Source organism: Salvelinus namaycush, chromosome 6, assembly GCF_016432855.1.
Source record: "Salvelinus namaycush isolate Seneca chromosome 6, SaNama_1.0, whole genome shotgun sequence".
Classification (NCBI taxonomy): domain Eukaryota; kingdom Metazoa; phylum Chordata; class Actinopteri; order Salmoniformes; family Salmonidae; genus Salvelinus; species Salvelinus namaycush.
In genome coordinates, this window is record NC_052312.1 from 9,161,907 (window position 1) to 9,186,687 (window position 24,781).

At 41.1% G+C, this 24,781-nt stretch overlaps 1 protein-coding gene across 1 annotated transcript in view; it reads left to right on the plus strand.

Moving 5' to 3' along the window:
* Window positions 1–24,781, plus strand: part of LOC120049598 (serine/threonine-protein phosphatase 2B catalytic subunit alpha isoform) — a 145,604-nt gene that overhangs the window by 116,800 nt on the left and 4,023 nt on the right. Inside the window, exons 9-12 of the mRNA XM_038995891.1 lie at window positions 4,968–5,093; window positions 5,914–5,985; window positions 16,581–16,665; window positions 17,668–17,765. Of these exons, the coding sequence (XP_038851819.1) occupies window positions 4,968–5,093; window positions 5,914–5,985; window positions 16,581–16,665; window positions 17,668–17,765 (381 nt within the window). The remainder of the gene's footprint in view (window positions 1–4,967; window positions 5,094–5,913; window positions 5,986–16,580; window positions 16,666–17,667; window positions 17,766–24,781) is intronic.

Consider the following 24,781-nt stretch of genomic DNA (forward strand, 5'->3'; position numbering starts at 1 on the left):
CACTAGACCTCTGGAGCAGTATTGCATACTGTGGCGAACCAAAGCACTCCTCCTGGTTCTCTAATAAACTGTCTCCCTTTGTTTTATCTCCTGTGGAACTTACAAGTAGATTTGCTTTGTTTCAGCTTATTTCTCTGCACCAGCTTTTCCTTTCAACATCCCTCCACCGCCATCCTCTCTCCTTCTGACTCTCCAATCATCTCTCTCTCTCTCTTTCTCTCTATCGCTCTCTATAATCATCTCTCTCTCTCTCTCTCTCTCTCTCTCTAATCATCTCTCTCTCACCTCCATCCCCCCTCTTCCCTGCCTCTTTCTCACTCTCTCCTTTCACCCTCTCCCTCCATCCCTCGCTCCATTCATCCCTCACCAGAAATTCAAGTTCTCTCACTAAGGAATGGAGGGAGGGATGGAGGGAGGGATGGCCCATATGCCGAGGAAGGTGTTTTTCTTGGTTTTATTCATGTTTTAAATCCCTTTAAATGATGCTGGGTCTGTAGTGGTGGGGGTTGAGGGCTTGGAATTAAGACGAAAGAACATTCTGGAAGAGCCGAGGATGGATTTAAAAGGCCAGCTGTGTTGAACAGGACACAGCGCAGCGGAGACAGACTAGGTATTTTTAGTTAATACCACTGTTTTAATTGCAAGACACAATGTCCCTCATGGTCTAAAACTGACAGGTTTATTGGGGTTTAGTGACGAGCTGGATTTACGGTTTTATGGATAGTTTTATAATGCACTCTATGGATGTTCTAGGATAGAGTGCCCTATGAATGTATTCATAATGCTATGTACACCGGTGGTTCGTTCAACATGTTACAGTAGTTATTACAGTAGTTTACTTAAAGCATCCAGGTATAATTCATTATGATGCAGTTATTAGCCCATTATAATGTCTTGTAATCATCTCGTAATGATCCAGACAAAATAAAAGCCAGTTTGAGTGGCTTATTTATTTCTATATTTACCTTGCTATAAAACATGAATAACATACATGCTTATAACAAGTTGTAATGCATAATACCTGGATGCTTTTTTTCTTTCTCTTTTTAGAGGTCGACCGATTATGATTTTTCAACACCGATACCGATTATTGGAGGACTAAAAAAAGCCGATACCGATTAATCGGACGACTTTTTTAAATGTATTTGTAATAATGACAATTACAACAATACTGAATGAATACTTATTTTAACTTAATATAATACATCAATAAATGAAATTTAGCCTCAAATAAATAATGAAACATGTTCAATTTGGTTTAAATAATGCAAAAACAAAGTGTTGGAGAAGAAAGTAAAAGTGCAATATGTGCCATGTAAAAAAGCTAACGTTTAAGTTCCTTGCTCAGAACATGAGAACATATTAAAGCTGGTGGTTCCTTTTAACATGAGTCTTCAATATTCCCAGATAAGAAGTTTTAGGTTGAGGTTATTATAGGAATTATAGGACTATTTCTCCCCATACCATTTGTATTTCATATACCTTGACTATTGGATGTTCTTATAGGCACTTTAGTATTGCCAGTGTAACAGTATAGCTTCCGTCCCTCTCCTCACCCCTACCTGGGCTCGAACCAGGAACACATCGACAACAGCCACCCTCGAAGCATCGTTACTCATCACTCCACAAAAGCCGCGGTCCTTGCAGAGCAAGGGGAACAACTACTCCAAGTCTCAGAGCGAGTGACGTCACCGATTGAAACGCTAATAGCGCACACCCCGCTAACTAGCTAGCCATTTCACATCGGTTACACCAACCTAATCTCGGGAGTTGATAGGCTTGAAGTTATAAACAGCTCAATGCTTGAAGCATTGCGAAGAGCTGCTGGCAAAACGCACGAAAGTGCTGTTTGAATGAATGCGTACGAGCCTGCTGCTGCCTACCATCGCTCAGTCAGACTGCTCTATCAAATATCAAATCATAGACTTAATTATAACATAATAACACACAGAAATACAAGCCTTTGGTCATTAATATGGTCGAATCCGGAAACTATCATTTTGAAAACAAAACGTTTATTCTTTCAGTGAAATACGGAACCGTTCCGTATTTTATCTAACGGGTGGCATCCATAAGTCTAAATATTCCTGTTACATTGCACAACCTTCAATGTTATGTCATAATTACGTAAAATTCTGACAAATTAGTTCGCAACGAGCCAGGCGGCCCAAACTGTTGCATATACCCTGACTCTGTGTGCAATGAACTCAAGAGAAGTGACATAATTTCACCTGGTAAATATTGCCTGCTAACCTGGATTTCTTTTAGCTAAATATGCAGGTTTAAAAATATATACTTCTGTGTATTGATTTTAAGAAAGGAATTGATGTTTATGGTTAGGTACAGTCGTGCAACGATTGTGCTTTTTTCGCAAATGCGCTTTTGTTAAATCATCCCCCGTTTGGCGAAGTTGGCTGTCTTTGTTAGGAAGAAATAGTCTTCACACAGTTCGCAACGAGCCAGGTGGCCCAAACTGCTGCATATACCCTGACTCTGTTAAAAGAAATTCATGTTAGCAGGCAATATTAACTAAATATGCAGGTTTAAAAATATATACTTGTGTATTGATTTTAAGAAAGGCATTGATGTTTATGGTTAGGTACACATTGGAGCAACGACAGTCCTTTTTCGCGAATGCGCACCACATCGATTATATGCAACGCAGGACACGCTAAATAAACTAGTAATATCATCAACTCACATTAAGCATCTCCAATCCAAAATTAAATCTAGAATCTGCTTCCTATGTCGCAACAAAGCATCCTTCACTCATGCTGCCAAACATACCCTCATAAAACTGACCATCCTACCTATCCTCGACTTCGGTAATGTCGTCTATAAAATAGCCTCCAACACTCTACTCAACAAACTGGATGCAGTCTATCACAGTGCCATCCATTTTGTCACCAAAGCCCCATACACTACCCACCATTGCGACCTGTACGCTCTCTTTGGTTGGCCCTCGCTTCATACTCTTCGCCTGACCCACTGGCTACAGGTTATCTACAAGTCTCTGCTAGGTAAAGTCCCGCCTTATCTCAGCTCAATGGTCACCATAGCAGCACCCACTCGTAGCACGCGCTCCAGCAGGTATATCTCACTGGTCACCCCCAAAGCCAATTCCTCCTTTGGTCGTCTTTCCTTCCAGTTCTCTGCTGCTAATGACTGGAACGAACTGCAAAAATCTCTGAAGCTGGAGACTCATATCTCCCTCACTAGCTTTAAGCACCAGCTGTCAGAGCAGCTCACAGATCACTGCACCTGTACATAGCCCATCTGTAAACAGCCCATCCATCTACCTACCTCATCCCCATACTGTATTTATTTATATTATCTTGCTCCTTTGCACCCCAGTATCTCTACTTGCACATTCATCTTCTGCACATCTACCATTCCAGTGTTTAATTGCTATATTGTAATTACTTCGCCACCATGGTCTATTTATTGCCTTAACTTACCTCATTTGCACTCACTGTATATAGATGTTTTCTTTTGTTCTACTGTATTATTGACTGTATGTTTTGTTTATTCCATGTGTAACTCTGTGTTGTATGTGTCGAATTGCTATGCTTTATCTTGGCCAGGTCGCAGTTGCAAATGAGAAAAAAATATAAAAAAATAAACCATGTGTAGTTAACTAGTGATTATGATTGATTGTTTGATTGTTTTTTACAAGATAAGTTCAATGCTAGCTAGCAACTTACCTTGGCTTCTTACTGCATTCGCGTAACAGTGGAGTGCAATGTAAGGCAGGTGGTTAGAGCGTTGGACTAGTTAACCGTAAGGTTGCAAGATTGAATCCCCAAGCTGACAAGGTAAAAATCTGTCGTTCTGCCCCTGAACAAGGCAGTTAACCCACCATTCCTAGGCCGTCATTGAAAATAAGAATGTGTTCTTAACTGACTTGCCTAGTTAAATAAAGGTGTAAAAAATATACTTTTAAAAATAATTATCAGCCAAATCGGTGTCCAAAAATACCGATTTCCGATTGTTATGAAAACTTGAAATCGGCCCTAATTAATCGGCCATTCTGATTAATCGGTCGACCTCTAATATATATATAATTATTATTCTTTATTTTTTTTATCCCCAATTTCGTGGTATCCAATTGGTAGTTAAAGTCTTGTTTCATCGCTGCAACTCCCGTACGGTCTCGGGAGAGGCGAAGGTCGAGAGCCGTGCGTCCTTCTTGACACACTGCCCACTTAACCCGGAAGTCAGCCGCACCAATATTGTCAGAGGAAACACTGTGCACCTGGCAACCATGTCAGCGTGCACTGCGCCCGGCCCGCCACAGGAGTCGCTAGTGGGACACGAACACTGGATGCTTTAAGTAAAGTGATACCGACATGGGTTGTGTCAGATGAAATTTCACAATTTTTCTACTTCATATTCATAATCTCCAGCACCACCCCAACACCAACATAGGGTATATGAAAATGGCACATTTCTATGTATTGTAGTAAAGAAAATAAAGGAAGATGCGTGTTTCCAATTACATCATCAACCAATTAGCAGGCTATTAGTAGGCAACGCCTACTCATAATTGGTTAAAATCACATGATGGACACCGATGTCATTGGAAACACTTTTTTCCCCTGTTTTTTACTTCAAAACATGGAAATGTGCCATTTTCACATTTGTTGATGTTAGGGTAGTAGTAGAGATGATGAATATGAAGTTGTAAATGTTTGAAATGTTCCTTTAAAACTCCTCTCTCCATGGGCCTGTTCCGGAGGATGTAAAATTACAGAAAGAAATGTAGAATAGGGAATCATGTCATCTCTATACATTCTATTTCTGTCTGCAACATACAGTGTTTCACATCCCTGAATAAGTACTTACTCAAAAATGTGGAGGAAATCAATTACCTCGTGTTTTTTTTGTAATAAAACTTAAATGGCTGAAGTAACCAGTACATCTTTTTTTAAGTTCATCTAAATGATGTCTTTGCCTGTTCCCTACAGCTGCGGTACTGAAGTATGAGAACAACGTGATGAACATCAGGCAGTTCAACTGCTCCCCTCACCCCTACTGGCTGCCCAACTTCATGGACGTCTTCACCTGGTCCCTCCCCTTTGTCGGGGAGAAAGGTGAGCGGGACACACACACCCACACAATGACAACCCTGTCAAATGTGAAGTTCAAGTTCATTTAATACATTTAGGAAACTGTTGTTGTGGCTATGATTAGGACTCCCATGCAATGGTATATGTGGCTATAAACATGCCTAACAACACAACAACTAGAAATAGCAATTGAGATGACCAATTATCACGCCCAGTGGTATATGTGGATATAGTCATGCCTAACCTCTCAACCAAAAATATCAAATGAGATGTGTCCTTAACAATTATCACATCAAATGTCATTCAGCATAACGCCACAAGGTTGTCAAAAGGAATTTACGGTATCTTTGACTGCATGTATTTTAGTATAATGTGTCATAAGGCTGAAGGTGACATACATCCACTTTAATCTCCAGCACACCCAGTCACCCCTCCTTTACATGCTGCTGACATCTACTGTACTAATGTAGCATGACAAGTTACAATTTACATTCTCTGTTTCATTTAATCAATGTGTAAACTATGAATTATCTTATCCAAGACCCCACTCCTACTCACACAACCCTCCCCCCATCTCTCTGTTCACCCCTGAAGCGTAGTTAAATGTGAAAACACCCCAAACCATTCCCCAAACACTGTAGTAGTTGGATGTCACATTTTAGACATGGCTCACATTCTAGCAGCTAGTCCTAGCACTCCCTCACGCTCCCTCCCTTCCTCTCTCCCCTACGTCATCTCTCTCTCGCACTGTTTCTTTCTCTCTCTCCCCACCCCCTTCCTTCCTTTCTTTCTTTTGCTCTCTCGCTCTCTTGCTCTCGCTCGCTCTCTCTCTCTCTCTCTCTAGTCACTGAGATGCTGGTTAACGTGTTAAGCATCTGCTCCAATGATGAGCTGACGACAGACGAGGAGATCGATGGTAAGTCTGTGTGGTGTGCCATCGACTGGTACTATTTCCTCTCATGTTGCCACGACAGGTTAGATTAGCCCAATTCCCTTTCTCGCAGGTGCTCCCTCCCCTCGCTGTGTCACTCCAAAACTGTATTCAAATGTCATTTAAGCAAAAGCTTAAAAGCAAGATCTATTGACATGACATTGCTGACTTCACTCTATATGAGTATTGGAATGATTGGAGAATGGGGAATAGAGCCTCAATGTTGAGTTGTCATAATACCCATAAAACCTAGTGGTCAAATAGGGAAATGGTTCCAATTGTTTTAAAAGTCACCTTGTCTGAGAGATATTTACATGGTTATCAAAATGTCACGCCAGGGTAAGCCTACACGGAACACAGCGCTCATGTTGTGTTTCTAAAATCCCCTATTGGAAAGATGTATGGTGGAAAAACTAAAAATCACAATGTCCCTGTTAGACCTCTAGGTTGTATGGGTATTATGACTCATACTGTGGTAGTCTATAGGGCAAGGGAGGAAGGACGGGTCATTATGGGGGTTGGCTTTCTGTCTGTGATTGACTATACTTCCACTAGAGGGCCAAATCTACCAATGGAACATCATCAGCTCAACACACATACATTTGGCATTTACTTTCTTTGGATCCACAGTAGAAACATGACAGTGCAAGATGCACACACACACACACACACACACACACACACACACACACACACACACACACACACACACACACACACACACACACACACACACACACACACACACAATGTTGGAGGATAGCTATTAGCCACTATGTACGTGTACGTTTGTTACAAAAGTCAACACATTCCACAATTCTATTCAGGTTGCATATCTATGGGTGGAACACGGCACGTTCCTGGTATTCCATTTCCATTGAATCATGATTCTAATTTCTTTCCCGTCTTATCTTACGGCTCATTTAGCTGGGTTCCAATAAACATTAATAGGCTACATTGTACAACAGTGGTCGCCAACCGGTCGATCACGATCGACTGGTCGATCTTCAAGGTATTCCTAGTCGATCAACAATCATTTCTGTAGAAAAACCAACGATAAAGGCTTGCAATCCATGTTTTGTATTATTTGTGTTGCGCTGTTGGCGGTAGGTGCACTTGATTCAGAAGCCCTGTGTACCGGGTAGACAAAGTGTTCACATTTTGAACCATTTCATTTTTGTGAAAAGACAAACTACCTACCCGGCGAACCGGGAGATCTGTGCCTAAATTGCGTGCGACTTCTGTGCTGGCCAATCAGATAGCTCAAAATCACTGTTCCTACAGAGCTTCCACGACCCTGGCTACAGCAAAGTTTGATACTAGTCTACATAATAACTTTTAAAACCATGACCACAGAGAGACCGTCAAAGATTACAGCAAAGAGCTGCAGTTTTTATGAGTGAGTTCATGTTTACGTTTTTATTCAGCACTGTCACTGTTTTTATTCAACACTATTAGAATAAAAAACTGGAGCTGGCACACACCCAGAAAATAATATTTGATGTGGAGGTGCTGACTAACGGCGAATAAACTATAAACTATAAAAAGTCGCACACTCAATATATATAAACTCCCAGTAATATATTGGGTAAATCACCAACGTTTCGGCATCACTGTGCCTTCTTCAGGGTAATGTCATGAATGCTTGAACCAGGTTATGTAGACAAACAGTGCAATTAGTGCAACCAATGACAATAGTGAGCGGTGTGTCATAATTATTAAGTTAATTCTAATGAATTGAGTGAAACTGTTAAAAAACAATAGTTTATGGCATATTGAATATATTAGGCTATTGTTATCATATGGAAACAGAATTGAATATTGTACATAATATTAGTCTCAACATACATTATTGTTTAATTAAATTTCACATATTTAATTGTTTTCTATTTTGTTGTGTCACATGTAATCTTTTGGTTCAACCATAATAAATAATAAGCATCATCAACAGGGGGAACATATTGGGTGTATGCTGACAAGCTGTAGGAAGAATATATCAATTTATAAGACTTGTTCATAAAAGAGAGAATTGTTCATATGAAGGGCCTGAGATCAAAGTCAATATTTCAGACCACTAGGGGTCAATGTTTTAGATAGGATATCCAGTAAGCCTCCCTTTGTAATAGTAGGATCTCCATGTTACCTCCTCTCCTTGGTAGAGCAACATGCTCAATGCCTGTGTATTTTAGGGAGGAGATAGGATGGTTAGCTTCAACAAAGAGAGCTGCTACTGGATAGTCAATGTTCTGTCACCTGATTGAGCTGCTACTGGATAGTCAGTGTTCTGACACCTGATTGAGCTGCTACTGAATAGTCAGTGTTCTGTCACCTGATTGAGCTGCTACTGGATAGTCAGTGTTCTTACACCTGATTGAGCTGCTACTGGATAGTCAGTGTTCTTACACCTGATTGAGCTGCTACTGAATAGTCAGTGTTCTGTCACCTGATTGAGCTGCTACTGAATAGTCAATGTTCTGTCACCTGATTGAGCTGCTACTGAATAGTCAGTGTTCTGTCACCTGATTGAGCTGCTACTGAATAGTCAGTGTTCTGTCACCTGATTGAGCTGCTACTGGATAGTCAATGTTCTTACACCTGATTGAGCTGCTACTGAATAGTCAGTGTTCTGTCACCTGATTGAGCTGCTACTGGATAGTCAGTGTTCTGTCACCTGATTGAGCTGCTACTGGATAGTCAATGTTCTTACACCTGATTGAGCTGCTACTGAATAGTCAGTGTTCTGTCACCTGATTGAGCTGCTACTGGATAGTCAGTGTTCTGTCACCTGATTGAGCTGCTACTGGATAGTCAATGTTCTTACACCTGATTGAGCTGCTACTGGATAGTCAGTGTTCTGACACCTGATTGAGCTGCTACTGAATAGTCAGTGTTCTGTCACCTGATTGAGCTGCTACTGAATAGTCAGTGTTCTGTCACCTGATTGAGCTGCTACTGAATAGTCAGTGTTCTGTCACCTGATTGAGCTGCTACTGGATAGTCAATGGTCTGTCACCTGATTGAGCTGCTACTGAATAGTCAATGTTCTGTCACCTGGTTGAGCTGCTACTGAATAGTCAATGTTCTTACACCTGATTGAGCTGCTACTGAATAGTCAGTGTTCTTACACCTGATTGAGCTGCTACTGAATAGTCAGTGTTCTTACACCTGATTGAGCTGCTACTGAATAGTCAGTGTTCTGTCACCTGATTGAGCTGCTACTGAATAGTCAACGTTCTTACACCTGATTGAGTTGCTACTGAATAGTCAGTGTTCTGTCACCTGATTGAGCTGCTACTGAATAGTCAATGTTCTTACACCTGATTGAACTGCTACTGAATAGTCAGTGTTCTGTCACCTGATTGAGCTGCTACTGAATAGTCAGTGTTCTTACACCTGATCGAGCTGCTACTGAATAGTCAGTGTTCTGTCACCTGATTGAGCTGCTACTGGATAGTCAGTGTTCTGACACCTGATTGAGCTGCTACTGGATAGTCAATGTTCTGACACCTGATTGAGCTGCTACTGGATAGTCAGTGTTCTGACACCTGATTGAGCTGCTACTGGATAGTCAGTGTTCTTACACCTGATTGAGCTGCTACTGAATAGTCAGTGTTCTGACACCTGATTGAGCTGCTACTGGATAGTCAGTGTTCTGTCACCTGATTGAGCTGCTACTGGATAGTCAATGTTCTGTCACCTGATTGAGCTGCTACTGAATAGTCAGTGTTCTGTCACCTGATTGAGCTGCTACTGAATAGTCAGTGTTCTGTCACCTGATTGAGCTGCTACTGAATAGTCAGTGTTCTGTCACCTGATTGAGCTGCTACTGGATAGTCAGTGTTCTGTCACCTGATTGAGCTGCTTCTGGATAGTCAATGTTCTTACACCTGATTGAGCTGCTACTGAATAGTCAGTGTTCTGTCACCTGATTGAGCTGCTACTGAATAGTCAGTGTTCTGACACCTGATTGAGCTGCTACTGAATAGTCAGTGTTCTTACACCTGATTGAGCTGCTACTGAATAGTCAGTGTTCTGTCACCTGATTGAGCTGCTACTGGATAGTCAGTGTTCTGTCACCTGATTGAGCTGCTACTGGATAGTCAATGTTCTTACACCTGATTGAGCTGCTACTGAATAGTCAGTGTTCTGTCACCTGATTGAGCTGCTACTGGATAGTCAATGGTCTGTCACCTGATTGAGCTGCTACTGAATAGTCAATGTTCTGTCACCTGGTTGAGCTGCTACTGAATAGTCAATGTTCTTACACCTGATTGAGCTGCTACTGAATAGTCAGTGTTCTTACACCTGATTGAGCTGCTACTGAATAGTCAGTGTTCTTACACCTGATTGAGCTGCTACTGAATAGTCAGTGTTCTGTCACCTGATTGAGCTGCTACTGAATAGTCAATGTTCTTACACCTGATTGAGTTGCTACTGAATAGTCAGTGTTCTGTCACCTGATTGAGCTGCTACTGAATAGTCAATGTTCTTACACCTGATTGAACTGCTACTGAATAGTCAGTGTTCTGTCACCTGATTGAGCTGCTACTGAATAGTCAGTGTTCTTACACCTGATTGAGCTGCTACTGAATAGTCAGTGTTCTGTCACCTGATTGAGCTGCTACTGGATAGTCAGTGTTCTGACACCTGATTGAGCTGCTACTGGATAGTCAATGTTCTTACACCTGATTGAGCTGCTTCTGGATAGTCAATGTTCTTACACCTGATTGAGCTGCTACTGAATAGTCAGTGTTCTGTCACCTGATTGAGCTGCTACTGAATAGTCAGTGTTCTGACACCTGATTGAGCTGCTACTGAATAGTCAGTGTTCTTACACCTGATTGAGCTGCTACTGAATAGTCAGTGTTCTGTCACCTGACTGAGCTGCTACTGGATAGTCAGTGTTCTGTCACCTGATTGAGCTGCTACTGGATAGTCAATGTTCTTACACCTGATTGAGCTGCTACTGAATAGTCAGTGTTCTGTCACCTGATTGAGCTGCTACTGAATAGTCAGTGTTCTGTCACCTGATTGAGCTGCTACTGAATAGTCAGTGTTCTTACACCTGATTGAGCTGCTACTGAATAGTCAGTGTTCTGTCACCTGATTGAGCTGCTACTGAATAGTCAATGGTCTGTCACCTGATTGAGCTGCTACTGAATAGTCAATGTTCTGTCACCTGGTTGAGCTGCTACTGAATAGTCAATATTCTTACACCTGATTGAGCTGCTACTGAATAGTCAGTGTTCTTACACCTGATTGAGCTGCTACTGAATAGTCAGTGTTCTTACACCTGATTGAGCTGCTACTGAATAGTCAGTGTTCTGTCACCTGATTGAGCTGCTACTGAATAGTCAGTGTTCTTACACCTGATTGAGCTGCTACTGAATAGTCAGTGTTCTGTCACCTGATTGAGCTGCTACTGGATAGTCAGTGTTCTGACACCTGATTGACCTGCTACTGGATAGTCAATGTTCTGACAGCTGATTGAGCTGCTACTGGATAGTCAGTGTTCTGACACCTGATTGAGCTGCTACTGGATAGTCAGTGTTCTTACACCTGATTGAGCTGCTACTGAATAGTCAGTGTTCTGACACCTGATTGAGCTGCTACTGGATAGTCAGTGTTCTGTCACCTGATTGAGCTGCTACTGAATAGTCAGTGTTCTGTCACCTGATTGAGCTGCTACTGGATAGTCAGTGTTCTGACACCTGATTGAGCTGCTACTGAATAGTCAGTGTTCTTACACCTGATTGAGCTGCTACTGAATAATCAATGTTCTTACACCTGATTGAGCTGCTACTGAATAGTCAATGTTCTTACACCTGATTGAGCTGCTACTGGATAGTCAGTGTTCTTAAACCTGATTGAGCTGCTACTGAATAGTCAGTGTTCTTACACCTGATTGAGCTGCTACTGAATAGTCAGTGTTCTGTCACCTGATTGAGCTGCTACTGGATAGTCAGTGTTCTGACACCTGATTGAGCTGCTACTGGATAGTCAATGTTCTGACACCTGATTGAGCTGCTACTGGATAGTCAGTGTTCTGACACCTGATTGAGCTGCTACTGGATAGTCAGTGTTCTGTCACCTGATTGAGCTGCTACTGAATAGTCAGTGTTCTTACACCTGATTGAGCTGCTACTGAATAGTCAGTGTTCTTACACCTGATTGAGCTGCTACTGAATAGTCAGTGTTCTGTCACCTGATTGAGCTGCTACTGGATAGTCAGTGTTCTTACACCTGATTGAGCTGCTACTGGATAGTCAGTGTTCTTAAACCTGATTGAGCTGCTACTGGATAGTCAGTGTTCTTAAACCTGATTGAGCTGCGGTGTTCAGCTATGCGTTGTTTTAATTGTCTTTTCGTTTGTCCTGCGTTGGCTTTCCCACATGAACAGGTGATGAGATCGATTATTCCCTTGGTCTTGCATGAGATGATACCCCTTACAGTGATTTTTCAACCTGTATGTGGGTGTCTGAAGAAGGATGTTGTTATAGTGCTATTGCACTGGGCGTATGAGCCACATTTGTAGTTCCCATTTGGAATGGGTGTCAAGAGTGTCTGAGTGGGCTCGGGGGGCATGTCTGATCTCACCAAGCTATCTCCAATATTGCGACCACGCTTATAGACCACCAGTGGGGGTTCCTTGAAGAGGTGTGAGATTTTTTTTGTGTGATTGCAGAATATGCCAGTGCTTTTTCAGGATTGCTTTCATTTTCTCCGAACACTTGGTGTACAGGGTGCAAAAGACGGTCGCGTTGTTTTTCTTTGTTTGACTTTTTTGCAATTCCTCTCTTGGTTTTAGAGATATTTTCATCATTGCAGCATCAAGAGTTTTATACTTGTTTTTCATTTACTCTCATTTAGAATTTATCGGTCTTTTTTTTAGCATTGCCTTCAAAATCTGTCAATATTCGTTTAACCCTGCATAACTGGCTATATGGTAGACCATTCTTGAGGGGAAGGGGATGTATACTATCCGTACATATCAAGGTTATGAACAATTCTCTCTTTTATGAACAAGTCTTATAAATGTATATATTCTTTCTACAGCTTATCAGTGTTCTGGTTGAGTGAATGCCAGTAGTGTGCAAAGCTGTCATCAAGGCAAAGGGTGGCCACTTTGAAGAATCTAAAATATATTTTGATTTGCTTAACACTTTTTTGGTTACTACATGATTCCATGTGTTTTTTCATAGTTTTGATGTCTTCACTATTATTCTACAATGTAGAAAATAGTTTTTTTTTTATTAAAAAAATGGAACGAGTAGGTGTGTCCAAACTTTTGACTGGTACTGTATATTAGGCCTACTGCCCAGACATAATTCATACAGAACAGTTTTTATTAGGTTAATGTGACATTGTTTAAGTCATGTTGAAAATAAATCTGAGCGGTAGATCTCGGCTTGCTTTTTGACTGCGAAAGTGATTTTGGCTCAGAAAAGGTTGGTGACCACTGTTGTACAACATAATGGTGAGACGCATTGTCTAGGTAGAGATGGTAGAGATGGTTTGGAACACCCATTCCTAGATAAGCCCTAAATACTCCATCCCGTCTCTTATTTACCAAAGTCACACACGTCACCATAACTCTATAGCGAGGGGGAAGGAATGCTTAGGTCATATCCTGTTCCTGTATGGCAGGAAGTGGGGTGTTATAGAAAATGGCTTCTAACCCTTGACTCTAACACTGGTTTGCCTGGCTGCCAAAAGTTCTTGCTCCGGCCAAACGCTGCACCACATCAACCTGAGTACCTCCCCAAAGATTTCAAGAACACAGACACATTCTGACCGTTCTGATTGGTCCCAGAAACCGATGGGTTGGGTCGAGAGCCAGAACACATGTGGGTAAAGCGGCGTTTTGAAAATGTGTCATTGGCTTTGATACTCTGATTTGTTGGAGATAATCCAATCGCTGATGACTTTGATTTGAGCAACACCCCTCATTTGACGTAACTACAAATGACTTGAATGATGGCAGTCTCAGACTGAAGTATGTAGTGAACATAAAGCAGTGAACATAGGTCATATCCTGTTCCTGTATGGCAGGAAGTGTTGTGTTATAGGAAAATGATTCGAACCCTTGACCCTAACGTTGATAGCTGACAGACACTTCTTAGTCACTCACAGCCTTGGTGACTAACATCTCATAATTTCCTAATTTTCTTTCCTTCACTGTCTTTCTTCAGTAGCTTAATATTCATTGTGTTGATGTTCATATTCTTTGCGTTATTTATTTGTTTCTCTTCTCTCATCTAGGTCTCTCTCTCATGTCTCTCTCTCTCTCTCCGATGCTGTGTTATTTCATTATTTCCGTGGTTACCTCATCTAATTTGTCTCTCTTCTTTTCTGTTTTTCAGAGTTTTGTTTTAAGCCATTGCTTTTCTTTATGCTTGATGGGTGTGTGTTTGCCTTTTCTCTCTTTCCTCTCCACCTCCTCTTCCTCTTCCTTGGCTTCCTCTGTTATTCTTCTGCCATTCACTGATCTCTCTTGTCTTTTCTGTTCTCTTCTGGGGGTGTTCTTGAGAAGGACAACTAATATATGCCCCCAAGAAAGGTACAACCCTCAGCTCTACCGCCAATATACCTTTGTGTTGGTGCTTGCTCTTGCACATGCACTTTGGGAACCAATTAACTAACCCAAGACGTAAATGTGTTGTAACATTTATGCTCAGCTTGGTTATTGATATTTATCAGTAAAAATAGAATATATAATTAATCTATAAAAATGTAGACATGCACCCAAATTCAATCAATTGCAGGTAAAGGTCAACTGCACTGTAGGTTCACTCAGAATGTTGACACTATACAGTATTGGGTCACTTTTTGGATAGTCCAAATGTTCCATCTATTGATGGTCTACGAATGGTTATAATATTAACAAACTATCTGTTGATAAGCAACTGCTTGCTACGGTTACGGTTATGGTTAGAATATGGGTTAGGGTTGAGTTTAGTGTTAGGTTAAGGTTAGGGAGAGCTAGGGTTAGTGTTAGTAGATAGTTAGTGTAAATGCTATTGATAGTCTGTAGAGCATCTACAGATGGACTATCCAAATAAAGTGTTACACAGTATTTTAACAGACTGGTATAGTTTTGAGTGGTGAACAGCTTGCACGGTGTGTTGGCTTCAATACTGGTAACTTATACATAGCTTAAACATTTTCAGCGAACCTGCAGTACGGTTATCTGCACTTGAGTGAATTAGCGTTAGCCTATAGCTTCAATAGAAACAGTGCAGGGTAGTCAGTCCTCAATATGCTTCGCCTCTTTCCTGTGTAGAATGCCCAAAGGTCCAGCTGGCTGTAGCTCAATGTGAGAAGACGGGATACTCAGTACTGTCCCTAGTGGTCCGACCAAGGGAACACACTCCAGTAGAGTCTCACTGTTATCTGCATACTCATTCTTCTCTCTCCATATATTTCCAAGCACTTGTATTCATTTCCATCTCTCACACTCCACCTCACTACCACTTTCCAAGCTGGGTCACAAAAGAGTCCTAGTGTCAAACACAAGTCATCCTGTCACAACACACAAGCTCCTAGACCAGGCTATATTCTTCACCAGGCTATATTCTTCACCAGGCTATATTCTAGACCAGGCTATATTCTTCACCAGGCTATATTCCAGACCAGGCTATATTCTTCACCAGGCTATATTCTTCACCAGGCTATATTCTAGACCAGGCTATATTCTAGACCAGGCTATATTCTTTACCAGGCTATATTCTTGACCAGGCTATATTCTTCTCCAAGCAGAAATAGAAACCTGGGTCGTGTTCATTAGGGCACACCGTAGAAAAACGTTTTGCAACAGAAAATGAAAACAAGTGTTTCTTATTGGACAAATTCGAATAGTGCCTCCCCATTTATCTCTGTTGAAATGTTTTCTTCCAGTCCATGCCAACTGAACACGACCATGTAAGAAGACAGTTTTAGGTTGTTTACACCTTGTACGTTCAGAACAATTATATAACACGGGCCTCACAAAGCAATGGCAGATTAAAAACAGTAGTCCTAGCAAAGGGAATCGATAGCAGGTCATCTGCAGTGCTTTTCAATGTCTGATTAGGCCAGGCAGAGTGTTTGAGGGAGTACTTTATCGATTAGTGCCTACAGGGTCCCTCTAGACAGGGTATTGATGCTGAGGCATCGAACACCAAGCTTCACCTCTTTCTCAGAATGCCTTTCATACTAAGACATAACCAGGGAATCGCAGTGGTGGAGTGAGATTCAAAGTACTGGTTCGGTTGGTTTTACTTTGAACTTCAATAACTACATTGTGTATTTTGATGTGATATGACACTCCTGTGCAAAAAACATTTGCTAAATGATTCAAGTGTCAAATAAATGTCAACTAAACATTTAGGAAACAATTCCTTTGTATCAGTGGTAGTCACTCAAACATGTACTCTACTTAGACACACAAAACACAACTTAGTGTTAAGTTTTACTAGCTCATGTCTGGTAATGAACACACCTTAAAGAAAATGCCTCACCCAGAAAAGCAGACATGTTGTGATGGTTTGAAACAGCCTGACTGTCTGACCCTGAGAACTGCGTGCGTGCGTGTGTTATAGGTGCCACAGCCTCTGCACGCAAGGAGGTCATCAGGAACAAGATCCGTGCCATTGGCAAGATGGCGAGGGTATTCTCTGTCCTAAGGTATTTATTAGGAATCATCTCTGTAAGTCTAGGTGTGCATTTCCTGTATACCAATGTTTATGTATTTTATAATATGTGCCCAGTTACATGATCCTAGGCAGAGGTCAGTACATTGTACATTACAGGAATGCCATTTTACATAAAAAATGTCTACATAAACACGTCTTAATAACAACCCACTGGGCACAGACGTCAATTCAACGTCTATTCCACGTTGGTTCACCAACATTTCATTGAAATGACGTGGAAACAACGTTGATTCAACCAGTGTGTGCCCAGTGGGAAACTCACAGCTGAGAATAAGGCTGCAATGAAAAGCTTTTAACAAAGGCTTATTTATACAGTATAACTTACTCAGTGGTATTCATTGACATCCGGGTTATGTGGGCATTGTGTCAAGAAGCAGTGCGGCTTGGTTGGGTTGTGTTTTGGAGGACGCACAGCTCTCGACCTTCGCGTCTCCCGAGTCCGTACGGGAGTTGCAGCGATGAGACAAGACTATAACTACCAATTGGGGAGCAATAGGAGCAGTAACTTTCATAAACATTGAGAAATCAGGTACATTTGTTGAATCATGTGTGCTAGTATAGGGCTAGAAACACAGGACATTGGTGGCACCTTAATTGGGGAGAACGGGCTCATGGTAATGGTTGGGACGGAATAGGTGGAATGGTATCAAAGACCATTGTTCCATGTGTTTGATGCCATTCTATTAAATCCGTTCCAGACATTATTATGAGCCGTCCTCCCCTCAGCAGCCTCCATGGGCTAGAACAACAATGTGTGATGTTGGGAGTACGTGAGACTTGAGAAACACTTTTTTGAGAAGTTGAGAAACACTATTTCACATGAATGCATCAGTTCTGCATGCTATATTTCCATCTGAACGTTGTTTAATGGGTTTTTCCCGTGCAGGAATGAGCTTGCTATAAGGCCTACATGTTCTAGGGGCTATATTTCTATCTGAGCGTTGTGTCATTTGTTTGTTTGTTGTCCCTGCAGGGAGGAGAGTGAAAGTGTGTTGACACTGAAGGGGCTGACCCCCACCGGCATGCTGCCCAGTGGAGTGCTGTCCGGGGGCAAGGAGAAGCTCCAGAATGGTAAACCCCGCAACACACACCCTGGACCTCCATGTCCAGACCACAACACCCCTCACACTGTTATATATAATATTTTATTAGCAATACATTTACTTTAAAGACCTGAAACGTATTGAGCCTTTTGGGGGGGTGGGTGTCTAGAATTAAACCTGCTATATTTTATGACTTTTATGTCACAGAACACAGTTGCAGCAGTGGTAAATACTATGTAACCTGTGGTTCAGCGTTTCCTCAAACTCAGTCCTGGGGACCCCAAGCGGTGCACATCTTGTTATTTACCCTAGCACTAAACAGCTGATTAATTAATCAACTCATCATAAAGCTTAATTTGAATCAGCTGTGTAGTGCTAAGGCAAAAACCAAAATGTGCACCCCTTGGCGTGGCTTTAGATAATACAGATATTAAATGTTAGAAGTTGACTTTCTGTGTCCCCGTTGTCTCTTCTAATGCTGTCTTGCTTTCCTTACCCCCCCCCCCCCCCCCCTCTCTCCACCTTTTCTCTGCAATCTACTGGTTATATCTCAAATATTGTCTCTGTCTTCTTCTTTCTCATCTCTCCCTAGAAACCACAGGTATAATCTGTTGTGCAAGTATTCTGTCAGCAGTGTTTTGTGAGAATATTGTAGAATTCACCCTCCCATGTTGAATTCCAAACACTCCCAAAACCAGTCTGACGATCGATCGATCTCCTTTACGTGACAGACTAGCATTAAAATATGCTTTTCCACAGGGAAGACATTTCTTCCAAAGATGATGAGTCGAATTGAATAATCTACCCACAGAATCGGGCTACAACATAGCCAATTTAGAGTTTCTATTTATGTTCTATAGAACAAAAACGTGGACCTTGATTTGGACCTTAAAAAGTCATTTTTAAGAAGTCAGGGAGGCTAAGGATCGACTACGATTCAGATGAATTGGAATTGACATAAACAACTGTGGATGTAAGGGGATCAATATTGTCCACCTTGTCATCCACAAACAAGGCAGAAATCCAAACAACTTCACTCTCCTCTCTTCAGGCTCTCTTGGTCAGTTTGTCTCCTCTGTCAGTTTTTCTGTCAGTTGTTTTAGTATGTACAGTGGTTCCTCCTTTAAAAGTTGCGTCATACTGCAGCACACCTTGCGGGCTGCTGCAGCATTCTATGGCACGTTATTTAATTGTCAGCCATTTTTTACATTAATGCTAGTTTGACCACCAGAGGGCAACTTTGAGAAGCATTTGATAGTCTCCCATATTGGCATTACTAGAGAATTTAAAACATTTTTTGTAATAACATAGTACATGGGATTGATTGATTGTAAGAAATTTGTCTTAATTCATTTGATTAATATCATGGTGTTTCTATTCCGAGAAAAACTAAACCCTCAGGGTTTCCGTTAGGATGGAATGGAAAATATTGCGCTGTACAACGTGACGGTCGGGAGTAGGCTACAGCATAAGAGGATTGTAGAAATCTAAATTAATATGTAAGGGGCATAGCATTTCCACACCTTAATTGCAGTGTAGCCAATACTCATTTTGCCTATGGTAGGCCTACAGTATATCTACAAATATTTTTTTCAATGACGTGACTCTCCGCCAATAATTACATTTAGAGGATTGGAGGATTCTAAATTAAATATCTAAGGGGCATTTTCCATTAGGATCTGTGAAAATATCTAAGGGGCTTTTATATAATTCTAAATTCATTAATAATAATCGCTTTGTTTAAAAAGTAACGATATTTTGGGGATTCCGTTTTATTTAACATAGAGTGAGCGAGAAAAAGGCTATTATTGAACATTGGGTGAGCCATTCTCACTAATTTGTAAATAAAGCCAGTTTGTTATTTAGAATTATTTATTTCTGGAGAAACCTAACTTGATTATTTAGCAGACATCACATGCTTATATTCAGTCAACACATGTATCTTAAGAATATCATGGAATATAATTGAGCATTTTCGTTTCTCCATGCTTGTCTCAGAGCAGCGCGAAACAGTGCTGAAATAGACGTCCACAGCGGGAAGGCTATGTATAAAGATATTTTGGAGATTATTTTGTTTAAAAAAAACAACAGTGAGCGATTGTAATCTGACTAAAGGCCAAAATAATATTTATAAAGGCCAGAATATAGCCCTGCTAATAGCCATAATGACGCTGTACAACGTGACCATGTGTGTTTAAAATAGTATTTTCCCGTAAGCAACAATTTGTTTGCCTTCATTAGACAATTTTGTTCCAATATTTCTGTAATTCATTGATATTTATTCCCATAGTAATTCATTAATTATTAATGAATCGTTATGGATCCATAACTAAATCAACATCTGCATTTTGAAATAATATTTTTATCATTATTTTATTAACGAAAGCATAAAGATGCTGATGAAGAAATACAGTACTGCACAGTATATGCTTTTACGTTTGGATAATAAAGCATTTAAAGCATTTTGAAGATATAAGCCACCTGAATTTGTTTATTAGGCTACTGTGCAGTCTGACAAGTAAACATAGCCAACAATACATACTGTCTGTAGTAAGCATGGGAAAGTGCCTAATTCCTTACAGAAGGGAGAGCAGGCCATGTCCAGACTTTCCCGGTGACCTCAAGTACCTTCAATAATGACTGTACTAGAGAATGCGGGCACGTGGGAGAGCGGGGTTCAATTCCCCGACAGGGAGGAAGGAGTAGGCTGTACTTGTAAATAAGAATTTGTTCTTAACTGATTCCATATGTGTTATTTCATAGCTGTGATGTCTTCACTAGTATTCTACAATGTAGAAAATAGTAAAAATAAAGAAAAAATGAGTAGGTGTGCCCAAACTTTTGATTGGTACTTGCTTAATTCATTTGATTAATATTATGGTTTTTCTATTCCAAGGAAAACAAAAAACCCTCTGGATTTCCGTTAGGATGGAACGGAAAATATGGCTCTCTACAACTTGGCAGTACCGTACTGGGCTATTTAGCTAAAGAATCTCCATGTCGTGCAGGCAGGGCACGTGGGAGACCGGGGTTCAATTCCCCGATGGGGAGGAAGGAGTAGACTGTCCTTGTAAATAAGAATTTGTTCTTATCTGACTTGCCTAGTTAAATAAAGGTTACATTAAGAGCATAACATTTCTGCATCCTCATTTTTTTATTCTAGTCTAACCAATACCCAAACGGAGATTAAGTGAAAATAAAAATCTCATTGATTTATCAAGACCAGTACCCATGCTTGTCTCAGAGCAGCGTGAAACGATGCTAAATTAGTTGTAGGCTATTGCTTCTAACTTCAATATGCTCTTTAAATAAATAAAACTAGGGTAGGCCTACAGTATATTGAAAAATATAATGTGACTCTCCGAGGATTGGAGGACATTTCTATAATTCAGTGATATTTATTCCCATAGTAATTCGTTATGGATCCATAACTAAATATACATTGGCATTTTGAAAGAGTATTTTTATCATTATTTTATTAATGAAATCATAAAGATGCCATTATTAGTTACATTGTTTTAGTTTGAACGTGCAGACTGGTACTAAGAACAGAACAGTGGGAACGTTTCCCTAGTCAGCGAAATTATTTCGTTTTCAAATAACGTAAAATGAGAGAGAAAAAGGCAGAGGAAAAGGCCATTCTTGAACATGGGGTGAGACATTGTTACTAATTTGTAAATAAAGCCAGTTTGTTATTTAGAATGATTTATTTCTGTTTTTAGAGGGAGAAAAACCAAAAACCTACAGTCATCTCATGGGTCTCCCAGTCGAGGCCAGCACAGGTATTGAACCTGTAACAACACAGCTTGCACTGCTACAGTATGCAGTGTCTTTGACCGTTGCACCACTCAGGCGCTGTACAACGTGACCGGTCAGCAGTGGCCTACAGTACTACAGTATGAGCAAAATAATCCTAACAAAATAAAATAATAAAAACCTTAGTCTAGCAACAGTTTTAATAAGTAATACTGAAGTTGTGCACAATTATCAGTTTCTATTTAGGTTTATGTCACCCATTCATTGCCAGTTAGAGACATAGTAGGACCCAAAAACATAATCAGTGCTCTAACTCCCCCTTGTGCTGGTCTGGAGCAATGAAGTGGTGACGCAGGGTACTGTACTAAACCACAAATTACCTCTAAGTCCTGCGGTGTAAGCTAGCAACTTTTAAAAGAGGAACCACTGTAGGCCTACAGAGTATTGTTTTCTAACCTTTACTGCTCTCATCTGACACTCTATTTCTGGGTTCACTATTTCTGGGTTCACTTTTCCTGAAGTTGACCACAGAAATTCTACATGTTTGCCCTCTAAACAGTAGTCTATATCTCTATCTCAAACACATGCACACACCGATGCATATACAGCTATTGTTGATTCGGACTGCATAGGAGCAACCATGTAGTTCCCAGTGAGGCAACGATGGGCCAAAGCCATCCAATGGAGAGGCAGCAGCGAGGAGGAGCCATTTTGGGAGGCAGAGTGACGTTCGAGAGATTTTCTGTCGCGGCATTGGTAGAATCACAGCTCACCATAGGCTCCTATTGTTCAGACAGTCTGCAATGTGCTTCTACTGCAATGTTGTGCAATCCATCAACCACTTGGTTTCATTTGGGCCTCCTTATAACTTACCTGTGTGTGTACGTCTCTCCTGTGCATTATGTACTGTGTTATAACTCAATAGCAACACACACCTGTTCAAGTGTAGAGCTGTAGCCGCTGAGTATTTCTTTATTTGCAGTGCAACTCGTACCCATTTATTTGTCTGTTTGTGCACCACCTGACTACAGAGTCATTTCTGTATTTCTGGTGATAAGTATTGCTATAAAACAGAAGGATTTGTACGGTAAGTGGTAAGTGTATCAAAGTCCTGCAAATTTTTAAATGCATCATGGCGTCTGCTCTGTTGACGGTTCATGTCAGAAGACGTGGCTGCGCTACAGTTCTAGATAGCTGTTACCGAGAACATTTGAAGAGTTCTTCACCTTTTTATTTTCTTTTACTTGGTCTCGGTGGTTCAGTTGCAACCACATTCTTGACTTTGGCAGAGTTGTCTCTGTTTTCACTCACACGTCTTTATGTACTGTACCCCAACTCCTGTTAAAACACCCCTCATGTCATCCCCGTCCAAGTGTGTAGTATGTTGAGTGAGGATACGTCAGACATCCACTGTTCCCCTTTGATAATCACTATTGTAACCCACTCCAGTCCTACTTGTCACGGTGTCCCCCTTCCAGACGTCCATTGTCTATATTCGTCCAGCACCGCTTCTTGTCCCTTTGTCAAACACGGGTGCCTTTTTTTACAAAGCTCAAAATACCAGCACACCACGCATTTGTCTACAATGGGTATTTGACTGGCTCCATTCCGTCTATCCCCTTTTTTGTTTCCTGCCCCCTTCCTCCTTTGTCCGTCTTAACACACCCGCCTAGTCCCTCCTCCCCTCTTTTTGCTTCCATCCATGTGTTGCCTCTGTCCCAAAAACATAGAGAGTTTTTTTTTACATTGTTGTCTTTGCATTGGCTCTCTCTTTTTGCTGCTCATTGACCGGTTGGGAAAACCAAATGAATTCCTCGCTGCTCACCTTCCTTCTCATTCGTTTTGCAACCCCCGTCTTCTTCTCTTCAGCTACTATTGAGGCTATTGAGGCAGATGAAGGTAAATAGGCCGGCAGCCCTATCTGTTGCTTCTTATCGCAATAGACATGGGAGTTTTCATCCTTTTCGCCGTAGCTTGTTACAGAGTGTGTTGGGTGTTTGGTCTAACAAATTGTGACATAATAATTTACCAAAATCAAACCCAAAAAATTACAAATAAATAAACGGGGGGGGGGGGGAAAGTACAGAAAAGCGACGTTTGTTTTAAAGGGGAACAAAGTTCATATCAGTCAGGTGGTGAGACATTAAGTGCATGACTTTTCTTTAAACCTGCTAGGATATACAGTAGCCCCCCTTCCCCTCCCTCCCTCTCACAAAGTTTTTAGTTTAGGGCTGGATTCAATCTGTAGCGCAGAAGATCTGTGTTGTAGCGCGATTGACATTTAAAGGCAATGTTATCATGTTCGCCGAGACTGCATTCACGGTAAATGTTGCATATGTCTGCTCTATTGGAAATGACCTATGAATTTTAAACCGCGCTAAAACGCAGATCTTCCACGCTACAGACTGAATTGAGTCTTGGTCCCCTCCACTAAATAGTGCCCAATCATAAGTTTCTCTAAAAAAACACCAACCAAGGATATTATGGCACACCTGCATCTTCACACCCCATGCCATTGCACCCACTCACCCACCGACTCAGTCTTGCCATTCGATTTTCCCCTTTGAAACAACATGCAGTTCTGCTTTGTTTTTTCACTAATATACAGTACGTTCGATAGAAACAAATCGGAACAAAATGTGCTTTTCCAACCAAAGTTTTGAAAGCCAAATTGGACTCCAAGTCCAGAAGCAAATGGGCAAACAAACCCACGCAACAAAGAACAACCTCAACTATGCAGTAAATAGCGGTTTGTTGGCTAGCTGCTATTTACTTTGGAATTGTTCAGCGAATCCTCTTGAGCACCCCCTAGAGGATTACGTGCATCAGTCCCAAGAATCTTTTTGTCTCTTTTTCCTTGTGGTTCCTCTGTGTCGTGTTCTCTTTGTTGAGCTGCTAATAACCTGTGACTGACCTGTGCTATGCAGAAACACAACTACAAGTCCCATCAGCCCCCCTCTCTCTACACCCATAATTCCATAATATGGGTAATTCCTCCAAAATGGTGCCCCCCTGATCCAAAAAAAGGATCTCTTGAAAATGTAGCTGCCCACAACCACTATAACCCCATTGTCCCTTATTAGTAATTTGCTGCATGTTCTGAGCAGGCTTAACAAGTGATTAGCACCAAGTACCTCTGTAGTAGTGTCTATCAGAGAAGGCTGGTGGGAGGAGCCATAGGAGGACGGGCTCATTGTAACGGTTGGAATGGTATCAATGGAACGGAGTCAAACACGTCGTTACCATGTGTTTGATGTGTTTCGTACAATTCCATTGATTCCATTCCAG